A 19,882-nucleotide genomic window follows, 5' to 3' on the forward strand; every position below is an offset into this window, starting at 1 on the left:
CATGGTCCGCCGCCTTCGGGCGGTGGACTGGGGCGGCCTTCGTAGAGATGGCCATAATATATTTACGAAACTCATACGGACCAGGGACCCGCGCGACTCGGAAGCCAACCAAGAACTGACGGTTCCCGGCCGCCAAAGGCTTTCGGTAAGTATCTATTATTTTTAACTCATTTCTATCTCACTTCTTACGGAAGGAGACCCTTGCCCAGCAGTGGAACATTATTGGGTTAATTTCTTTTTTCTATCTCACTGCAAAGCAAGAGTCTCCTTCCAAAAGAGGGAGGGGATTAGGCCTTGAAACCACCACGCTGGCCAAGTGCTGGTTGGGGGCTTTGTTTGCCCTTAATAAATGTATTTAACAAATATTAGGTATACAAGGTACCTAGGTACATGTTATGCAGTTATACAAAAACATTAAAGCATAGTTATTGAGATCAGTAACTACTTTGAACTACGAATAGACAAACAAATAAAGAATAAGCATGAGGAACCTTTCAAATCATGAATTTATTTAATGAACCACTAACAAGCACAGACATATTTAAACTATTCTTGCATCCTCACCACTATTATGAGAAATTGTCATTCTCCTACAAGTTACAGTGTCTCCAAGACTACTGTTAAGCTAATTTCCTTAATATCCTAAGAGTTAAACACTGGTATGTACACGAAAGTCTTAAACATGATGTGTTGTAGTTGTGAATCTCGTTACTTGATGCTTGCCAGTTAGTTCGTAACTTTATTCCCTGCGGCTTTCAACTAGCTCAGAACGTTTTGCTTGGCTTAGATTTAGGTTTCAAGTGGTGGACTGAATTGATGACGTGTGTAGCTTTAAATCTAGATATGATTCATCTTGTTGGCACTTGATTAAGAGCTGTAGCGCAATTCTTTACAGTCGGCACTGTCGAGTATCGAGAGTTTGACGTTTAAAAATGTACTGCCAAAATAGTTCGACTACGGAGCCAGCTGCAAAATTTCTCGATAGCTAGCCGGTTTTCGGTAGTCGATAGTAAAATATATCTAGCTGATACATTACTTATAGATAGAATCGAAATATTAACCAAGGCGGCTAAATAATAGAATGCGCCTTAAGAATTGTGTGTGTTAAATTATAGCAATGAGAAGACTGACAAAATACAAGAGAGCGGGTGACGGAGACGTAACAGAGTCATCAAGTCATATACTAAAAATGGGCCCTCAGACAAACTACCACATCATTTCCACAACGACAAAACCATCGTAAATAAACTAATATTTTTATAAGAGTTACAAAAAATCGACGCAGAACACTAAAGAAACTACGTATTGTTGTTCCAGTCCTTTGCTGCTTTAGTGTAAAATCAAACCAATTAGAATAAACCTTACATACAGCGTCAGTAAAAGCACTAGGTTAAAGATCCGTGCGACAAATCACATACGACTGAATGCGCTTAGAAATCTGTACGGAAAATGGCATTCACTGCACCATTCAGAATTCATGCAGATGAAATAGCGAGGCCAATTTAAATAATTTTACAATCAACCAAGGATTCTTCCTACTTCAAGCTTTTCTATGTAATAAATAATGTTATTACGTAAGATTTTTGTTAGTTTCAACGGCATTTATTTAATAAAAAAAGCGATGAACAATTATCCATATCATGTTTTCGTTTTACTACTTTCAACGTGAACTTTTTTAAAAATGCTTACGATCAGGAGTAACTTTCTAAGCTTTAAGTATGAATTAGGTATAATATTTACAATTACATTTTAAATTATTTACAGCAACAGTAAACTAACTATATATACAAATAGATAAAAAGTAATCTAATACAAAAAAAAATCGAGTACTTTCACGTATAATATTAGAATTGAAAAAAAAGAAAATTAAATGTCGAAAGCCGTGTGTTTTTGATTAGTTGATTAAAGTTTCGATAAATTATCCACAGCCTCCGTAAAAGTTAGTTTAAAAATAATATCTAATCGTTTTCAAAATAATTAAACATTGAGGCCTAAAACGTTTCTACAGTTTTGTGTAGACTACGTTTACAGAATAGTAAACAAGTTCATATTAAAATGTTACCGATATATTTAGAAAATGTTTTATTAAAATCAAAACAAGTTAAACAATCGGCTTATAACTTTTTCTACATGGATTTGACGTTAGATCCGCTTACGTAGACTTCAAAAGTTTCTCGTAAACCATCTCTGTTAGTTCTCTAGTTAAAAGTTAAAGCTTTTGCTAATCAGTGTATGTTCATTAGCCTGACACTTTGTAATTACAGCCAGTTGTAAACGGAAGTTTGTTGTTTGTGTCAGCAAATATATCGAGACTGTTTTGGGTCATTGTACTTTGAGTTTATTTATAAACCTTCTTATATACTAAAACATATGGGTGGGCGTTATGGATAAGATCATGCATTTTTCTTTGGAATACCTGTCATTCAGGTGCAGGTGGGAATGATTATATTGCCAGTACTCTAATTGCGTTTTACTGAATATACTTAAACCTTAATGACACCAATACGCAAATGTTATGGCCAATACTTTAATGTATTGAGGCCAATCTTTCAGGCCAACAAGTTCCTCATCGATGGAGCTTGCTGTACTCTTTTATGTATCAGTATTCATTGGTCGTATTTTAAAACTTTATATTCTTATGAACGATTTTAAACTATCGCGATTGGCACACCCATTAGAAATATGATTATGTAAAACGGGTCTAAACCGCGATGACATCGAACGTTACGATACAGTTCACAAATTCCATGACTACATATTTCTACGCATTGCATCATAATAACACAGTTCTCGGCAATTCAAATTCAAATATCAAGCCTATTTACCTCGAGCTATGCCGAAATGTCAAACCAAAATCGAGAGAAATGCGCCTCATTGCGTTGATCCCTGTGAAACACTAGTTATTAATTCACCGAACCGTTTTAGCCATAAATCTAAAATGTAGTTACAAACCAAACTTGCAAATGTATTTCAACGGGTAATGGCGTTAGGTATTATTAATGCACAAATATCTCAGCTTGCGAAGCGAGTACGGTAAACCTCAAAAAGTATACACAGTCATACTTTCAGAAGCACTTTTACTAAAGACTAGCTGACCCGCGCAACTTCGCTTGCGTCACATAAGAGAGAATGGGTCATAATTTTTCTCGTTTTTGTAACATTTTTATTGGTACTCTGCTCCTATTGGTCGTAGCGATGTAGCCTTTCTAGATAAATGGGCTATCTAACACTGAAAGAATTTTTCAAATCGGACCGGTAGTTCCTGAGATTAGCGCGTTCAAACAAACAAACAAACTCTTCAGGTTTATAATATTAATATAGACTAGCTGACCCGCGCAACTTCGCTTGCGTCACATAAGAGAGAATGGGTCATGATTTTCCCCGTTTTTGTAACATTTTTTACTGGTACTCTGCTCCTATTAGTCGTAGCATGATGATATATATAGCCTATAGCCTTCCTCGATAAATGGGCTATCTAACACTGAAAGAATTTTTCAAATCGGACCAGTAATTCCTGAGATTAGCGCGTTCAAACAAACAAACAAACAAACTCTTCAAAAATTACTAACTTTGAAGTAATTTTAAAAGCACTGTCACACAATGCCAATAATAAAATTGATAGTTTCAAACAAAAAGTACTAATAAAAATGCGACAGTGTCCACATATTTCTGTCGCCGTCTGCAGTAATTTACATTTCAGAGAGTGGTCTCCGTCCTACCGGTTTGCGATGTCCAAACTAATAATAACTGCACTCAGCTAGTTTTTAATCAGTTCTAAAACACTGTAGGACTTTTAACGTATCACATAGGATAAGTGGTAGTGAATAATAGAACTGGCGGAGTCGGAAAAGGTTTTTGTGAAAAGCTAAATTATTAGATACCGAATGCTAATAATAAAGTTTCAATTATAAGCGAGATGGAATAGCGAGTTGATGTGGCAGACTGCAGCGTGATTGACAATTATTAGAGAAGGCTTTTCTATAAACTAACCGCGTGGTAGTCATTCAAGTCATCATTTTTAATTACAGCTCTAAAAACAAATAAACTTTTGACCTTGCTTTAAATATAATGCATAATTATCTTAACGGACAATTTCCTAAAATATAACGGGGTTAGTCAGTTATCAAATAGCTGTCATTAAATTAGTGGCGATTGAAGTTCACAGTGATAGTTGCCGTAGATTTCGGTGCGTGAGAAAAACGTGACTTAAAAGAGACCAAAACTGAAATTGCACGTTTTGTCCGAAGTACGTATCTACCAAAAACCGTGTCTTTAAGGCGTTTTAGCATAGTTTGCAATTCGGGAAATAGCAGAGGGTTTAATCATCTTTAACGTGGATACTTCATAGATGGGCTAAGAGGTGGTAAAGCTAAAAGTCCCGAGCTCCGGAGTAAAAATAACAGTTATTAAGCCGCGTCAGAGACCTTCAGGCGGCATGCACATTTTTTAACCATAGATTGAGCACTAGCTATAACATAAATTATGTTAATAGTGTGTCTCTACGAAGCTTACATTTCTAAAATGTAGTATTTCAAATAAAGCCATTTCCTCGTCTGCTTTCAAAATGAGTGTGGCGTAAAACCACGTTGCTTCGCGATGTTTTGCATAATCATATTTTGTTTCTATGAATTGACTGGACATTTAACAGACGGGGTGAAGTAAGGAAGATTTACATAATCAGTTTGCGGATATTACTGTGGCATTTTAAGGAGCTATCAGAACTGGGATTTTGTATTTGTGTTCAAATTTGGCAATTTGCATTACGATATTAAGACATATGCTGGTCCTACTAGTTTTATAATTTTCTATATTTTTATATATATTTACTTTTTACCGACATTGACGGAGTCAGTGAAGGGTATACTTTGGGCTCCAATGAGAGGAACCTTTTGACGATCTGTTATAGTTTAGTTATTTGCTCTAAATAAAAATAAGATATGAGTTCAATATCTTTTCAAGAAGATTCTGTTCATCCTTAAAATACTACTGCAAAAATAATCTTCAATTCCTAACAATTTTTAATAACATCGCATTCATATGTATCGTACTAGTTTTCAACTGTCGAAGTTTTCAATACAACCGGCTCCCGCACGTCACGAAAGGAGCAAATCCATTGAACAACTTAAAATAACTTGGTCCCTAGCGTAACAAACTTAAAGGTTTTTATCGTTAAACTAAAAAGGTAGCCGAGGGTTCAACAGTATCTCAAAATCTTCGCCAAACATTTTTAATTGCTATCTTGGCACTTTGTTTTAAAAAATAAATTTAATATTACTTTTTATGGGACCTTTTAATTAAATTTTTAAGACTTTCACAAACTCTTCAGAAAGTTAGAGGACAATGACCTCTGGTGTGATATTGTAAAAAATAAGTTTTTGTACTAATTATTAATAACATTTTCTTTTTTCTCTTATAGGTAATTATGGAAAAGATTACACGCACATGTAGCCTCTCAATGCATTACCATTTACCATACACTTATGAACAACTATTATTTGCCATTATTATAATAGGACTGAAATTTTTGATGCGGCATGCTAAAATAGTTTTATTTTTAACCCATTACTGTCCGACTGCTGGGTCTCCTCCCAAATGAGGGGGAGGGGTAAAACATTTTTTGGTGTGACCTTTTCCATTTTACATTATACATTTTACATACATTTGATCCGCTGACTTATAAAACTAATGAAAATCTAAAATTCAAATACAAAGCATTAGCATTTCTAAGATCAACTAATCTAGCGTGGGACGTGAAAGCGAAAAGTCAAGAAAGCTTATATTACTTATCCAATCTTAGTATATACGTCATTTTGAGTCCAAAACTCAATTAAAAAAGTACACTTCGAACACGCATTAGTTAGAGTTAATTCTCTTTGCAGGTAAAAAAGGTTCACAATTAGCTTCTAAATTAGGGGTTCCAGACTTAATGGTCATGTCATAAAAGGAAGACGGAATATTTAAATACGTCCACGATAAAAGTTAGGTTGACAGGCAACTAGAACCGTTTAGGTTGCGATTCTACAATAGTTTTAGATCTGTAGCGCGATTCTCTACTACTATTGACTATTGGCGACTGACTAGTTATTAAGAGTTTTTGAAAGACAATCTATCAGCGCCTCTAGCGGGCACCGTAAATACAATTTTGCAACAATTTGAAATTTCAAACACTCAATTCTCGGTTGTACCTCGCTGATCCGATTTAATCGATAGCCGATTGGCGATAATCGTCAGTGATAAGAAATCTGCTTACAGTTCGCAACTGAAAACGTAACCATTATAAAGGTTGAACGGGTTTAACATTTTATACTAAACCTTTAATAACAAAGTAGCAAACATTTTCATACTAAAATATCACTTTTCCTGCTTTTCTATAACGTAGCTTTGACATTCTTGTTGTGGGTAGAGAATAATGCATCGTATTAAGGAAAGACTCGACGCTAAAAGCGTAAGCTAGTTAATAGGTTTAAGAAAGCTGTCTTTGCAGGCTTTTAATTATTCATGATTTAAACTAAGTGGTTCTATTCTAGAACGTCTTAAATATATGACGGGTAAATCTAGCTTAAACCTTCCACCATTAGCGGAATTCATTATAATCCGATGGAGTTTTTAAAACTAATTTTCGTCGCTGTCGTTAATACTAATTGGTTAGTATTCTCTAAGGCGTCGTGATGAAAATTGCATGTTTAGTTTACGTTCATTGGAGTAAGCCAGGTTCTATGTTTAAACCTAGTTTAAAACTTTTTCAAGGAGAAAATATATCGCGATATTAAACTCAGTAAGTGAAAAAAAATTATGTATACCATCAATTCATCCCTTTGGCGATAGTAATCGCTCAACTGCACATACATTATGCGCTTCCAGAGAATGGATAATGGGCGAACACTTGGTGAATATTCCGCGATGCCATCATGCTTCCATCGATTATGGAAATTCTTCACAAACGATCAATTGATCTCGCAAATGTAGAACATTTTTCCTTGCAATTATTTTCACGATGTTCCAAGTTAATTTTCTATAAGAATATGAATTTGTTATTGAAATTACGATACAGAGTGAGCTTGGTGAATGTTAGTTACGTATTCATGACGTTTAATCTTCCTCTTGAGTGATTCTTTTGAGTGTTTTCCTATCCATAGAATAAAATATAAGGAAGCTAAACACAGTTCAGAGATTTCTGTTGCTAGCTTAGAAATATTAAATATTTAAAGCTACTAGAATAATAAAATATAAATCATTTATTAAAATGATAAACGAGCAAATAATTATTTAAGACAAAGTTCTTGAAATTCTTATAATTTAAGTTTTACTGCTTGGAAAGTATCATTTCGAAACGGGGACTTTAATTCTCACAAAAAATACAAAACGTCAATAGAATTGGCAATGGACAACCTCTTTAGCGTAATGAATGCAAACGTGAGCACGATTTATGGTGAACAATATGTTATTACGTCAGTAAGAAATTCTCATCAATACGTATTGAAAAATAATGTTGCTCAGCAGTAAGCGGTTTAACACTTCAAATTGTTCATTAATTTATTGAAATAAGTTATATCAGAGCCTATATTTGTTTTAAGCCATAGTGTCAACGATTGTTGATCAAGTTGTCTCGTTATCGTTTCCTGGGTCGAGCAAAGAACTGATGGGATTTTCAAATTATATTTAAATATTCTGAATAGGACCTTCGGGTTGTTTTGAGCCCCTTCTTATATCAGGAATATGGAAAGGATAGGTATCTCATACACCTAATACATCGAGTCAGCGACCCTTTTAGTATTACAGTAACACGATTCTCTACCACTATCGACTACCGACAACCAGCTTTGCACGAAAATCTGATGAACGCCTCTAGCGGGCGCCGTAGGAACTATTTTGGCAGTACATTTTAAATGTCTAACTCTCGATACTTGACAGCCTGCGACAGGTGTTGTGTCATTAATATGTAAATTATATAAACAAATACGTCATTCGTTCTATTTTGTCTACGTTTAGAGCATATCACTGAATTTGTTAGGTCATTTTTTCATACACCGCGAGCCTCCACTAAGCGGATAAACTAAGTGAGGAAACGTGTCATTTTCACCCATGAAGTTTCGAGACTGACGTCACTACCATTCAGTGTCTATTTCCATCCTATCACAGTAAATTGAATGCGAGTAAAGATACTGTATCTAACACATTGTGTGGAAAACGTGTATGAAATATTTTATCTAAAATCAATGGACGAAAAAATAATTCTTTATATAATCAGTTAAAAGAAAAGGCACTGGTTTTGTAGCTGTTTTGTAACGAGTTGAGCTAAGGATAGAGTACTACAGAAGGTCACACAGGCATTAATTAAAGTTTTATTCTTACTTTTACGTTAACACCAGTGCCTCGATTCTCTTCTACTATCGACTACCGACAACCGAACTGTCATCGAGAAATTTTGTATGAAAATCTGATCAGCGCCTCTGTCGGGTGTCGTAGGAAACATTGTGGCAGTACATTCTAAATGTCAAATGTCGATAGCTAGCCGGGTGTCGGTAGTCGATATTGGCAGAGAATCGAGGTACAGTTATAGCTTCATAATAAATTTCGCGTTTCGAAACACTCGGGTTTCTAAAAAGACACTGCCTATTTTACTAATGAATGTCGTGTTAGCTCTGATTAGTTATACAGTGTTCTGTCTGTTTTACTCATATACAGTTTCCAAAACTGATTGTAAGAGACAAAATACTGCACAACTAATTAAAGCTCACACGCTAGTAGTAGTTAGTACGCTTGCACAATGTACTGTAGTGTCGTAGTCAAAACTTATCTAAAATGACATTTTCCCTGTGACTTCAATTTTAGATATAATTAACTCTACGATCTTCATTAAATCAATTCCTAAGACGGTAGAACTTAGGCTACAAATAAACGGTATTTCAGTCTCAGTGAGATTATACTAAAACTATTAAATTTCACTGAAACTTGGGGCTGTCAGCTGTGAATGGCCATTTCGCTTGTTTGTTTAACTGGCCAGTGAAATATTCCACTTAGCTATACAGTTTCAGCTTCATTTTAGTATATTTATGATTTAGATTGACTGAACAAAAGATTAAGCTTAAGCACTACATTTTAAGCTGCTTGTTTAGTGCAGTTTTACCGCCAATCTTAGCTCTGGATTCGTTGTTTCCTTATCATAATTTAACAGAACACGTTTAACCTTAACACGTTAACTGCCACGTCAGGCACCGGTACCTGACGCACCTAGTATCTGTTAGGGCCATGTCAGACACGGGGGACTGACGCAGATGCATATATTTCAAATCAACCCAAGGAGCCGTCTGGCACGTTTATCGCATTTTTCTTTACGGTAATTGACTGACAAGGCCCCAGAGAAACTATGTGCAGCTTGGCCCACCATTTTCATGATTGGAACGAAAATTAAATAGGAAAAATAAAATACGACACTATGAAATTTTGCAAATGCTTTTTATTTGGCGAAATAATAACATTATTATCGGCGTTACCGCTGAGAGAATTAGAAATATAATAAAATAGTAGGTATTAGAAGAAAAACAAAATTTAATTTTTTTTTATGTTCTTCATTGAAACATTTTAGACAATAATGTGGTTTATTGGGACAATTTGGACAATAGGTATTTACTTGCTTCGTTTTCCTTCTCGCATGATTTCTATCCACTGTTTCTACATTAATCTTATAACACCTCGAGCAATATTTACGAGATTTTTTTACATTTGATTTTTTTTAATTTTTTTTTTACTTTGAGTCAAATTTTGCTTTTCCAGTTCGTCAATAACTTGTAGATCAAGTAACGATAGTTCAAAATCATCCATATTATCAATAATCGACATCATTAGTAATAGTAATCGTCACATAAATAACTTTATCTGAGAGCAATAAATTTACGCGCCTACTTCGACAACTATTTAGCAACGACTAAAAAAATGCATTTACTGCATGCTAGAGACCCCCGACAGGTTGCAACGTGCAAGGAGCGAACTATTTAGGTACTTACAGTCAACCGATCGCAGCCCGCAGTGAACGAAAAGTTTTCCCGCGCAAATGCAAAATACGCGCGGCCGCAATATTATTACTTGTTTCATGACAATGCCTGACAAAATGCCTGACATGGCGCAATAGGTATATTTTATACCGTTTGGGCTTTGTCAGTCACATATGCCTGACAAATTTATTTTTACCTAAATCTTACATAAATAATCATGGAAATTAATACGACATGATCAATTATCGTAATTTATGTCAATATGTTACATTTCAGAAAAATAAAAAAATGACGTCATAAAATTTTGTATTTTTTTATCTTGGCAGTTAACGTGTTAACTTTCTTAATAATATGTAATTTATTCCGGCACCTATAACTTGTTGCCCAAACTGGTCGGTATACGATCTATGGGTTAAGCATCCTTTGACGCGACCATTTCATAGATGGATGACCGGTTAGTCATATTTGAACAGGGTGTCTCCAAGCTGCGGACGGTACGTAAAAAGTCGACACTAATTATTGTCTACTAAGATGGCAATCTTTAAGCCATTTCTAAGGCTTTTCGAGGGCCTTGAACAATTATTACCATATTAAGGTTGGTGGTTAGTAACCATGCGATAAAATAAAGTAAAAAATATAAATTGCGTTTATAACATGTCATTGTGGTAGCGTTTGACATTGTAGCGAAGCGTTAGTTGATTTTTATAACGCCATTGTTTTCTATATGAAAGAAATACATAAAGATAATATTACCAGTTAAAGTTCGCGGGCTAAGAACATTTTATGGAACTTAAAACATTCCTTGTGTACGGCATAATTACTTTCAATCTATACAAATATTATAAAGCTGTTTTATAATATAAGTATGCAGTAAGTTAGTATGGATAAGTATTTGGTCGTGTAGAACGAAAATACTTTCGTAGAATGTTTTCGCGTTCATTATTTTGAGAAGGGTAAATACTTTAAAATAACAGTACAGCATTTCTTTCTCTCTGTATAGTCTGTATAATTAATTATTCTCTTGCAGCGGCTGTGGCGACCTGAAATAATATTATACAGCTCTAAAAGATTTAAAAACACAACTCTAGTGTAAATGTTTGGAAACTTAAAAAAAGTTTGAATAAGAAGCGGGTACTTAAAAATGAGGTACTAACATATTCTCTGGTTCTTTCACAATATTTAATATTGCAGTTCTAACCACATGTAATAAAGTTACAAAAGACCTCTTCAGAAGGAACATTTCAAACCCTTGCAATCTAAACGAGACGCTGAAACGAGTTCTCACCGCGCTCATACACATGTTATTAAAATACGAGTTACTAACTGCACGTACATTTTTAATCTAGAGTCTACAAACATAATGTTCTGAGAATACAACAAGAATGTACTAAAAAGTAAGCTCATCGTATTTAAATAAAATTTTATAAAATCTTAAGGACATTTCAGTTCAAGGGGCAACTCCTGCAGGAAATTCAAAAGACGAAAAGACACAAAAGCGAGCCTACCTAAGCCACTTAAAAGCGAACTGGGAACTTTTTACTTTATAGTGAAGATGCTAAGGTACAATTTACAACGACAGGTATAAGTTGCAGCGGCTCGACTCGGCCAGTCGCACATCTGTTATTGAACAAACTCAATTGAAAAGCGCATTTAAAGTTTAAACTTGAACAACAATATTTTATATGAGGCACCGCATTTTCCAAAGTTATTTTCTTTAAGAAGATAAATAAAATTGCGGTTCATTTTGCGACAGGTGAACTATTATTGTAGGGAATATTGTCACATAACGCTTAATAACTATAATTTTACGAGTAAATTATTAAAAAATGTAAACCACTGTCGTAACTCGTACTATATGGTGTAAAGGATACAAAATGGTTAGCATTGTGTTTAGCAATCACCGACAAGGTAATTAATTGTTTTAATATATATCTCAATTATCTTACTGTCAAATTGCGGACAGAAACCAAGAGTCAAAATAAATTTACAAATATATTTTATCTCCTCGTAACGGAATTAGGATACTATAATACTACCTTAGAATTAGAGCGCCTCTAAACAAATCGTGTCAAGCCTATCCTAAGTTAGAAAGCTAAATAGTAGATCTAAATGACAAACGCGGTCAGTGAGGCTGCTAACGAACCTACCTGATGAGGCACGGCGTCACTCGGCTGTTTGATAGAAACGCCCTCTAGCGTATAATAGATGATAATGCAATTTTCTTACGTACTAGTTGTCGGGAAAAACCTATTACAGATTGTTTTACATGAATTAGTTTGAGGCTGGCTACGAAGCAAGTTTTTCACAGGTCATAGGGCCAGTTTCTTAGTTTATCAAAGTTGCAAATAATATTATATATTATAATTACCGTCAAAAAGCTTTTTTAGTTAAGCATACATAAAATACAGCAAAAATATTAATGATGCTCGAGTAAAACAATCACTGTCCTCATACACTTTTATAAACTCGACCCCATCGAAATTCGGATTTAGTGAGTAGACCCCGAGTCTGTTTTCTTGACAATAATTGAATTGCAAATCAGATATCGGTCCATCTTAGGCGCAAAGTCCTTGGAAATACACTACTTGCCGTATTTTTAAACAAGAATGCGTTGTTTGGATATTTCGCTGTATTTTATTCACGGTGAAGCTGTCGCACAGAATTTCGGATTCATATGACCAGTGAATGCACTCAACTTTATGCACAATAGGAACATTAGACTTTACGAAAAGCGTGTGTTCGAATAACACTAGAAAATACTAGAAATATTTCACATGACTGGCTGTTTTGACTCACAAATAACGACAAATATCTGCAATTCCAATACAATTTCTGGTTCAAAATGCAGTACGTGATTTCCAGAATGTATTTAGAATTTCGAAATGGCGTTAACGAGAATGGATTACAGTTTAATGGAATACCGAAACTAAATAATCGTAGAGATCGTTCGGTTCAATAATCAAGCAATTTATTGAGATAATGTGAAGCTATTTTAATCCGAACATATTATTATCGCTGTTTCTGGATGAAATGATTCTGGTCCCAATAGAAACATATTCAAGACATACAGTACATACAGAGATATGGGCTGTAACGAAGGCAGTGTCGATGTAAATATTCGGAAAATAAAAGAGTCAGTAATACGCTATTATGAGTTAGGACTTTATGCAACCGTCTTCAGTGGCTCAATCAAATGCATGGTACATTATGTCTTCTTTTAACGCAGATGAGGTAGATGTTTGAAATCTGAAATTACATTCAAGAAATACTTTTCAGTTCCAAATATCACTTAAAGAAAGCCGGACGTTAAATCCTTATCAGAAACCCCACTCTTGATTGGTGAAATTTAAATTATATAACACTAAAGTTTGACAAATACATAAGACGTATCAATGTGAATGAAGAATCAAATTATGTGCATTGTATGTTGACAGTCGGCGGTCATTTTCAAAGATCTTTGACAGTCTGACATCCAGTCTTACTAAAGGGTGCAACCCAGGTAACTGGTCCGATAAGCAGTCGCTCATGTAAAATACTGGGCTACTGCATTCGGTGAGACTGGAAGCCGACTCCAACATAGTTTGAAGAGAGGCTAGGTTGATGATGATTGTATATTCTAACGTGATATATTCTTCCACAGCGATGCCTAACGACGATGGACCTAACGTCTCTCGGTGTTGGCTCTTGTGTCGGCACCGGGATGTACCTCGTCGCTGGCATGGTCGCCAAGAAGTTTGCGGGACCGGGCGTCGTCATCAGCTTCATCATCGCTGCACTAGCGAGCATCTTTTCAGGTACGTTCTTACCTACGTGTTTCTACTATGTTTGTACTATCGATATAAGAAAGACCGCTGGCGTGTATTCCGAAAAAAGACAGTTACGGCTTAATTTAAAAATAATATATGTCCCTTTTATTTTAACCCTGATCTTCAACTATCTTGCTATGTTTTATGAGGAGTTTAGTTTTGGTCTTAGCGTAGGTTTGGTCGCGAAAGCGGACGGAATGGCTTTCACATTTATAATATCAACCTTTTTCTACTCGTTTAGGATTTAAACTACAGCTAAGTTAAAGTTTATTATTAGGAAAAAAGTAATAGTAGCAGGTAATTTTAATAAGACTACATGAAACTGGTACGGTAATTTTGAATAATCGTAATTGTTTTTTAAACACTCTTGAGATAAAACTTTTGCGATGATTTTCTTTACTTTTAGGGTTTATGACAGCTAATTTGATATAAGGTACATCGAAAACTAAATTAATCTCAGCACGAGAGTTTACATTTTACAGTGATAGCGATAGGTATGACTCGTAGGTAGTTAATTACCATTGTCACTAAAATTTCGTTGCTAAATCGAAATTAATACGTGGTTATTAATATCACGATAATTATCAGATTTTACACAAGCGTGAACACGATGCACATTTTACTATACCATTCGACATTAGATATCATAGACGCGAAAGTTTTATTAAAACATAGATATAACTCAATTCTTTATCATCACTCAGTCTGATACGCGTAAGTATTTCGAAAGATGGAATAAAAAATTCCATATGAGCACTGAGCAGGCTGATTTTACTTGAATTCAGCGTTGAATATTAAAATTATTCCACGAACACTCGTGGGGAAATACTGAATCGAGTGTTGGTTTTGAATTACAATCTTTGAGCTCTAGTAAAGGTTAGCATGTACCATTTGTGGGTCACAATTCGATAGAAGTGTTTGAAAGATCCGATAGCTCTTATCTTTGATCAGGGACGACAAACTACGGCCGTATAAATAAACGTTAAGTTCCTTAGCAAAGATATAAATGATTCCGATCAAAATACAATTTATTGAACATTCGATTTATATGTGCAAATAATAATATATAACTTTGTTATAAAAATATCTTATTTTTTCACGTATCATAAGCGTATTCCTCACAAAAAAGTGGTCAATATTTCAGAATTTACACAACAAACTACTGCCTTTTTAAACTGATCTGCTTCGTACCGTAGTTTCATTTATACTCGTTAGATTGGTTATTGACAAAGAGAGAAAAAAGGAAAACAATGCCTTTAATTTCAAACATTTATTTAATTTAGAACATCCTTAAGTACAATACAGTAACCAACCTTGAGGCCATGGGGTTAGTCTTCAAACTTAAAATTATCTCATTTCGTGGTAACCACTTCAGCCACAAAATATTAAACCACGTCAAGATTACTTATTTATTATAGAAAACATACCTATCATGTCAAATTTTAAATCAAATATTAGACAAGATATTTATTTAAAATATTCAAAGACGATAGCCATATATTTAAAAAAGTTATATTTATCTTAAAGTCATAAGTTTGTCACAATAGCACATAAAACTTCCTGTAGCCGTGATGATAAAATCGAATCGTACGTCAATTTCCACAACCGGCTTGTAACTACATCCGTTTGATCTCTATAAAACGATGAGTAAAGGAACGTACAAGTGAATAAACGGTAAAAAGACTAGAAATACAACACATACATCAAATACTGCGGATACTGCTACTAAAAATATTTTATAGGATTTTTGAAACACCACCCGAGGACGTGAAAAGCAAATTTGTTGTAGTTTTGCACTATTTTTCAATAACTTTGTCGGGCCCACCGTTCTAGACTACCAAATAGTTTTATCCGTTTGTAGTCGGAGTGTAGTTTTAGATTTTTAAAAGCTTTTTGACATCGTCTGACGATTCTTGTTTGACATTAGTGTCGCTATTATAAGTATTGCGTTCAAATATTTATCAGGTTTATTTCTCGCATTAAGATGCTAATGGTAGTAACTATTACTCAGTATTTTTTAAAGGGAATAAACACTTTTACCATTTTATAATGTGTGCTTTAGTAGCAGAGCCTCCTAGCACAGATACGTAAAGAAGGTCTCTATGCCTAATTTACCACTACTATAAAAGTCGTAGAAGTTACTGAAATAAGCACTTTTTTAAGAATTAACAAACTTAAAAGATTTTGTAATCAAAACAAAACATTACCGTATGCCAAATTATCAACATCAAACTTCAAGCTACCCTAAATTGAAAAATAAACCTTCACTTTATAGAAAACCGAGCTTAAAACTATATCCTAAAATCACAATTTAAAAATATCGTACTGAAAAATATCTCAAATAACTTAGAATCCTCTGGAGGATTGTTCGTGGTCTTTCTCTCAGCGGTTAAAGTGGTTACGTGTTGAAAGTGGGTAGACATACATTACGTCTCGGAATCTATTGATTTTTAACTAAATATTACGTTGATAGTTTCTGCTTGTAACTTGGATCGTGTTTAAAGAATATATTCGACTTTTTAAAGAGATAAAAAGTGGTTTAATCCATTTACTTGTTCATAAAAGATTAAGTGTCTAATCCGTACGAAACTTAATTAATTATAGTCGATTTAAATTAATGTTTTCTCATCTAGCCAAGAAAAAATATAGTAAAATTTTATTCAAATGTAAAGATTTAGTAGCAGTAAGTGGTTTAGTATTTGCCTACCCTGGACAAACGCAAGGCAGTTTTTTGTCTGCTTTATATGTATGCATTTGCATTTACGATTGTACTATCGTTTTTAAATTTCCAGATTTAATTCAATGCTTACCACATAAAACATCATTCATTTATCGTAACAAAATATGCTACGAAAATAAAACACGATTATCAAGAAACTTGATCTAACCAACTCTAATAGACCGTTTAGTTAATACACGAAAGCAATTTAAATTCGCGTACCGGAAAAATCTTTCCTTCGCTTGAAAGTAAAGTTTAACATAGCAGAAATATTTATGGCTTTAAACTATCCGAGGGAATTGTAGGCAGCCATAGAATCTGATGCAATTTCCTTGGCAAAGGCGAAGAAGAATTGTGAAAAACAACACATTGTGCCACGTAATTTAGCTGTACTGCCATTGTCTTTAGAAAAAGAAAATTTAAACAAACAAGTGCATTGTTCGTATGTAATTTCGTTGAAGCAGTGAAAGGGACTTAGAATGTATTTTCATGTGCCATCCAGACGTGAGTTATTAGACTCGTTCATCATTTATGTGCCCGTATTGAAAAATAGTGAACAAAAATATGTCTCACTGGTATTGATGAATCGCTAAAAAAATCATCGGCATCACGAAAATACATGATACATCTTTATGGAAGATGAATAAGGCATTTGGCTGGCCTTAATAAGTGCTTTAACTCAATTTCACTCAAACTGCTAGAATTAGTACTGCAAAGATTGGCAGTCGCCTTACAAGTAGGCAGCAGGACTCTTTCATTCTATGAAAAAATACCTCGACATAATGCTGGTTTGTTTACATCACACACTTTCAATGACTGCTAACATTCAATAGAATATAATATATGAGTATTATTTGATTTCGGTTGGTAGTATATACGACTGACGTGTAGAGGTCTCGAGTTCGAATAAAGTATTTTCTGAGGTTATCTGTAAAAAAATTCTTAGCGATTGTCCGAAGTTTGGAAGTTGACGTCGTAGACCTCCGTGAATTGGAAAGCTAGCAAAAACGTCGGCTGATCTCTCTCTGGTCGTGTCGGTTATCCGTTCCACCGAGTTATGAGAAGAATAGAGAGTGATGAGAAGAATAGAGCAAAGGAATAGAGAGTGTACCCGTGTATTGTAACACACTTGGACACTATAAATAAAGTCCTGCATCGTCGCGCGTCGTCCTTCAGATCGCAACAACAGGCAATACAACTCATGCCTACTGCTATCACTACGACAACATATTCCCCTACCACGATTTGCACTAAACACAATAATGTCGTTGTTTTTTTAACATATCGTATTATTTTAATTTGTTTATGATCATAGTTTAAGATTTAAATAAATATATCGTACCGATTTTGGGCAAAATAGACTAGTCTAAAATTGGTTGAATCTGCTTCGTCAGTTAGTCGGAGACAATACAACGCAATAATAGAAAAAATAAAGCAAGCAAAAACTTTACTCGTTAATAAAGTAAGTGTTTTTTTTTGTTATTAAAAATGTGACTTTGTCAACAGGTGCTTGCTACGCTGAGTTCGGCGTCCGTGTTCCCAATACTACCGGCAGTGCTTACATGTACTCCTATGTCACCGTTGGGGAGTTCATCGCCTTCATCATCGGGTGGAACATGGTGCTTGAGTACTTGGTAAGTACCAGTATTTTGTGTCGCATTTGTGTTGGTAACGTATTAAACTTAAGCAATATTCCCTTGCTGCAGGCTCGAACTAATAACTTACTTTGTTTCTAAAGTATAAGATCAAAAAAAAAAACATAAGGGTAAAAGTGGTAAAACAAAAGTAACACAAGTCTTTGAGATCGTGGTGTATAAAAATTTATTGATATTTTGCGCTTCGGTTTTTATATCTTTCAATGTTTTTGAAAAAATATAGTCCTATTTATTTTTTCGGACACATCATACGAAAGGTATACCCATTTAGAAAGACTTATGAAAAGACTATATTAATTTTATACTGTGTTGTCAATGTAACTTTCATATAAAACAAACATCAACTTCGAATCGAGGTGAAAATGATTGGTAGGCGGCCGCCGCGGCCCGTCGCACGGTGACCTGACGGCTGTCATAAATATATCTTGATGCAGTATCTGTCATGTCTCTGCTTGCTAATTCAGCGCCGCGGCGTTAGATGGCGCTGAACTTTATTTACTACTTTTTAAGAAACCATGATGAAAACTAAACCATAGATAGCCTTTCTGTTAGATAAATCGTCAACTACAGTATTTTTTTTAAGATACACTGCTTAACTAAGAAAATACCGAAAGGATTTTAACATTATTATCGTGAATTACTACTAGACGTAAATGTAGCGTTGCACTTTTCAGTACTGCTAATAACATAGTAGGCGAATCATAAATTATAAACAGACTATTTAAAATACCCTGCATACTTAAAAAAGGCACAAATATAAATCTATTCAAGCAACGCCTGTAGTTTTTATGGCAAAACAAAAGTTTTCGTTTTGTAACAATTTAAAAATAGCGTCTCATATTTCATCAGTTTATTAGCATATTAAAGGCACGACACACTATGAAACTGTTACTAACAGTAATAAAAAGATGTATCAACCATTTCCAACTATCAATTTTAGTTAGCGACCGTAAAAATTAAGCTCTTTCACTTTTGAAAACTATTTTTTTGTACTGATGATTCCCTTCAGTTAGTCAAAATAGGTAAAGAAATTTTCTTTTAAGATTATTACGGTCAGTGAAGAACCTACGTAAAATATGATTACGCGTATTTTATTATTTCAGCAGAGGCCGCGTTATATATATTTTATATCTTTATGTGGCGGCAAAATATTCACGAACAAAATATTGAGTGCTAAATATCTAATAACAGATTTTATAATAAAATTTAAATAACATGGCCTTACGCGTTTAATATAAGAGATACGAATAACATATCCATTCATAAATTAATTACCTAATATCATAAACACGAAAAGGTATTGTTTGTCTTTCTTTTACTTGAAAACTGTTTAACTGTTTAAAAATTTTGCATACGATTTAGCAACCAAAACGTGAGGCGTTCTAAAGTAAAATGTGTATTAGCGCTTATTAAATCCTCTATTATTAAAATTTACATATAACGTGAAAATTTAAAAGTAATCATATCCTCGAGAACAACAAAAGCTACCACTTATATTTAAAACAAATACGACGCGGCTGAATCTGCGGACAGAAGCTAGTTATATCATAACATCTCATTGAAAATAACTTTACTGTGATTCTCCAACGGGGCAAAGTTCGATAATACGGTTCACGTTTCATCTACGTATCATTGACCAATAGGACCAAATGAAAGGTAAAAATATTCTTATTAGGCACGTTCCCTTTATACGTTCCAGAACGATCGATA

At 34.4% G+C, this 19,882-nt stretch overlaps 1 protein-coding gene across 3 annotated transcripts in view; it reads left to right on the top strand.

The window, feature by feature from the left end:
• LOC142986377 (solute carrier family 7 member 14) overlaps positions 1-19,882 on the top strand; it is a 229,566-nt gene that overhangs the window by 69,939 nt on the left and 139,745 nt on the right. For all 3 annotated transcript variants that reach the window (XM_076134848.1, XM_076134850.1, XM_076134849.1), the window contains exons 3-5: positions 1-145; positions 13,633-13,786; positions 18,024-18,151. In XM_076134848.1, the coding sequence (XP_075990963.1) occupies positions 1-145; positions 13,633-13,786; positions 18,024-18,151 (427 nt within the window). The remainder of the gene's footprint in view (positions 146-13,632; positions 13,787-18,023; positions 18,152-19,882) is intronic.

Source organism: Anticarsia gemmatalis, chromosome Z (assembly GCF_050436995.1).
Source record: "Anticarsia gemmatalis isolate Benzon Research Colony breed Stoneville strain chromosome Z, ilAntGemm2 primary, whole genome shotgun sequence".
NCBI classification, from domain to species: Eukaryota; Metazoa; Arthropoda; class Insecta; order Lepidoptera; family Erebidae; genus Anticarsia; species Anticarsia gemmatalis.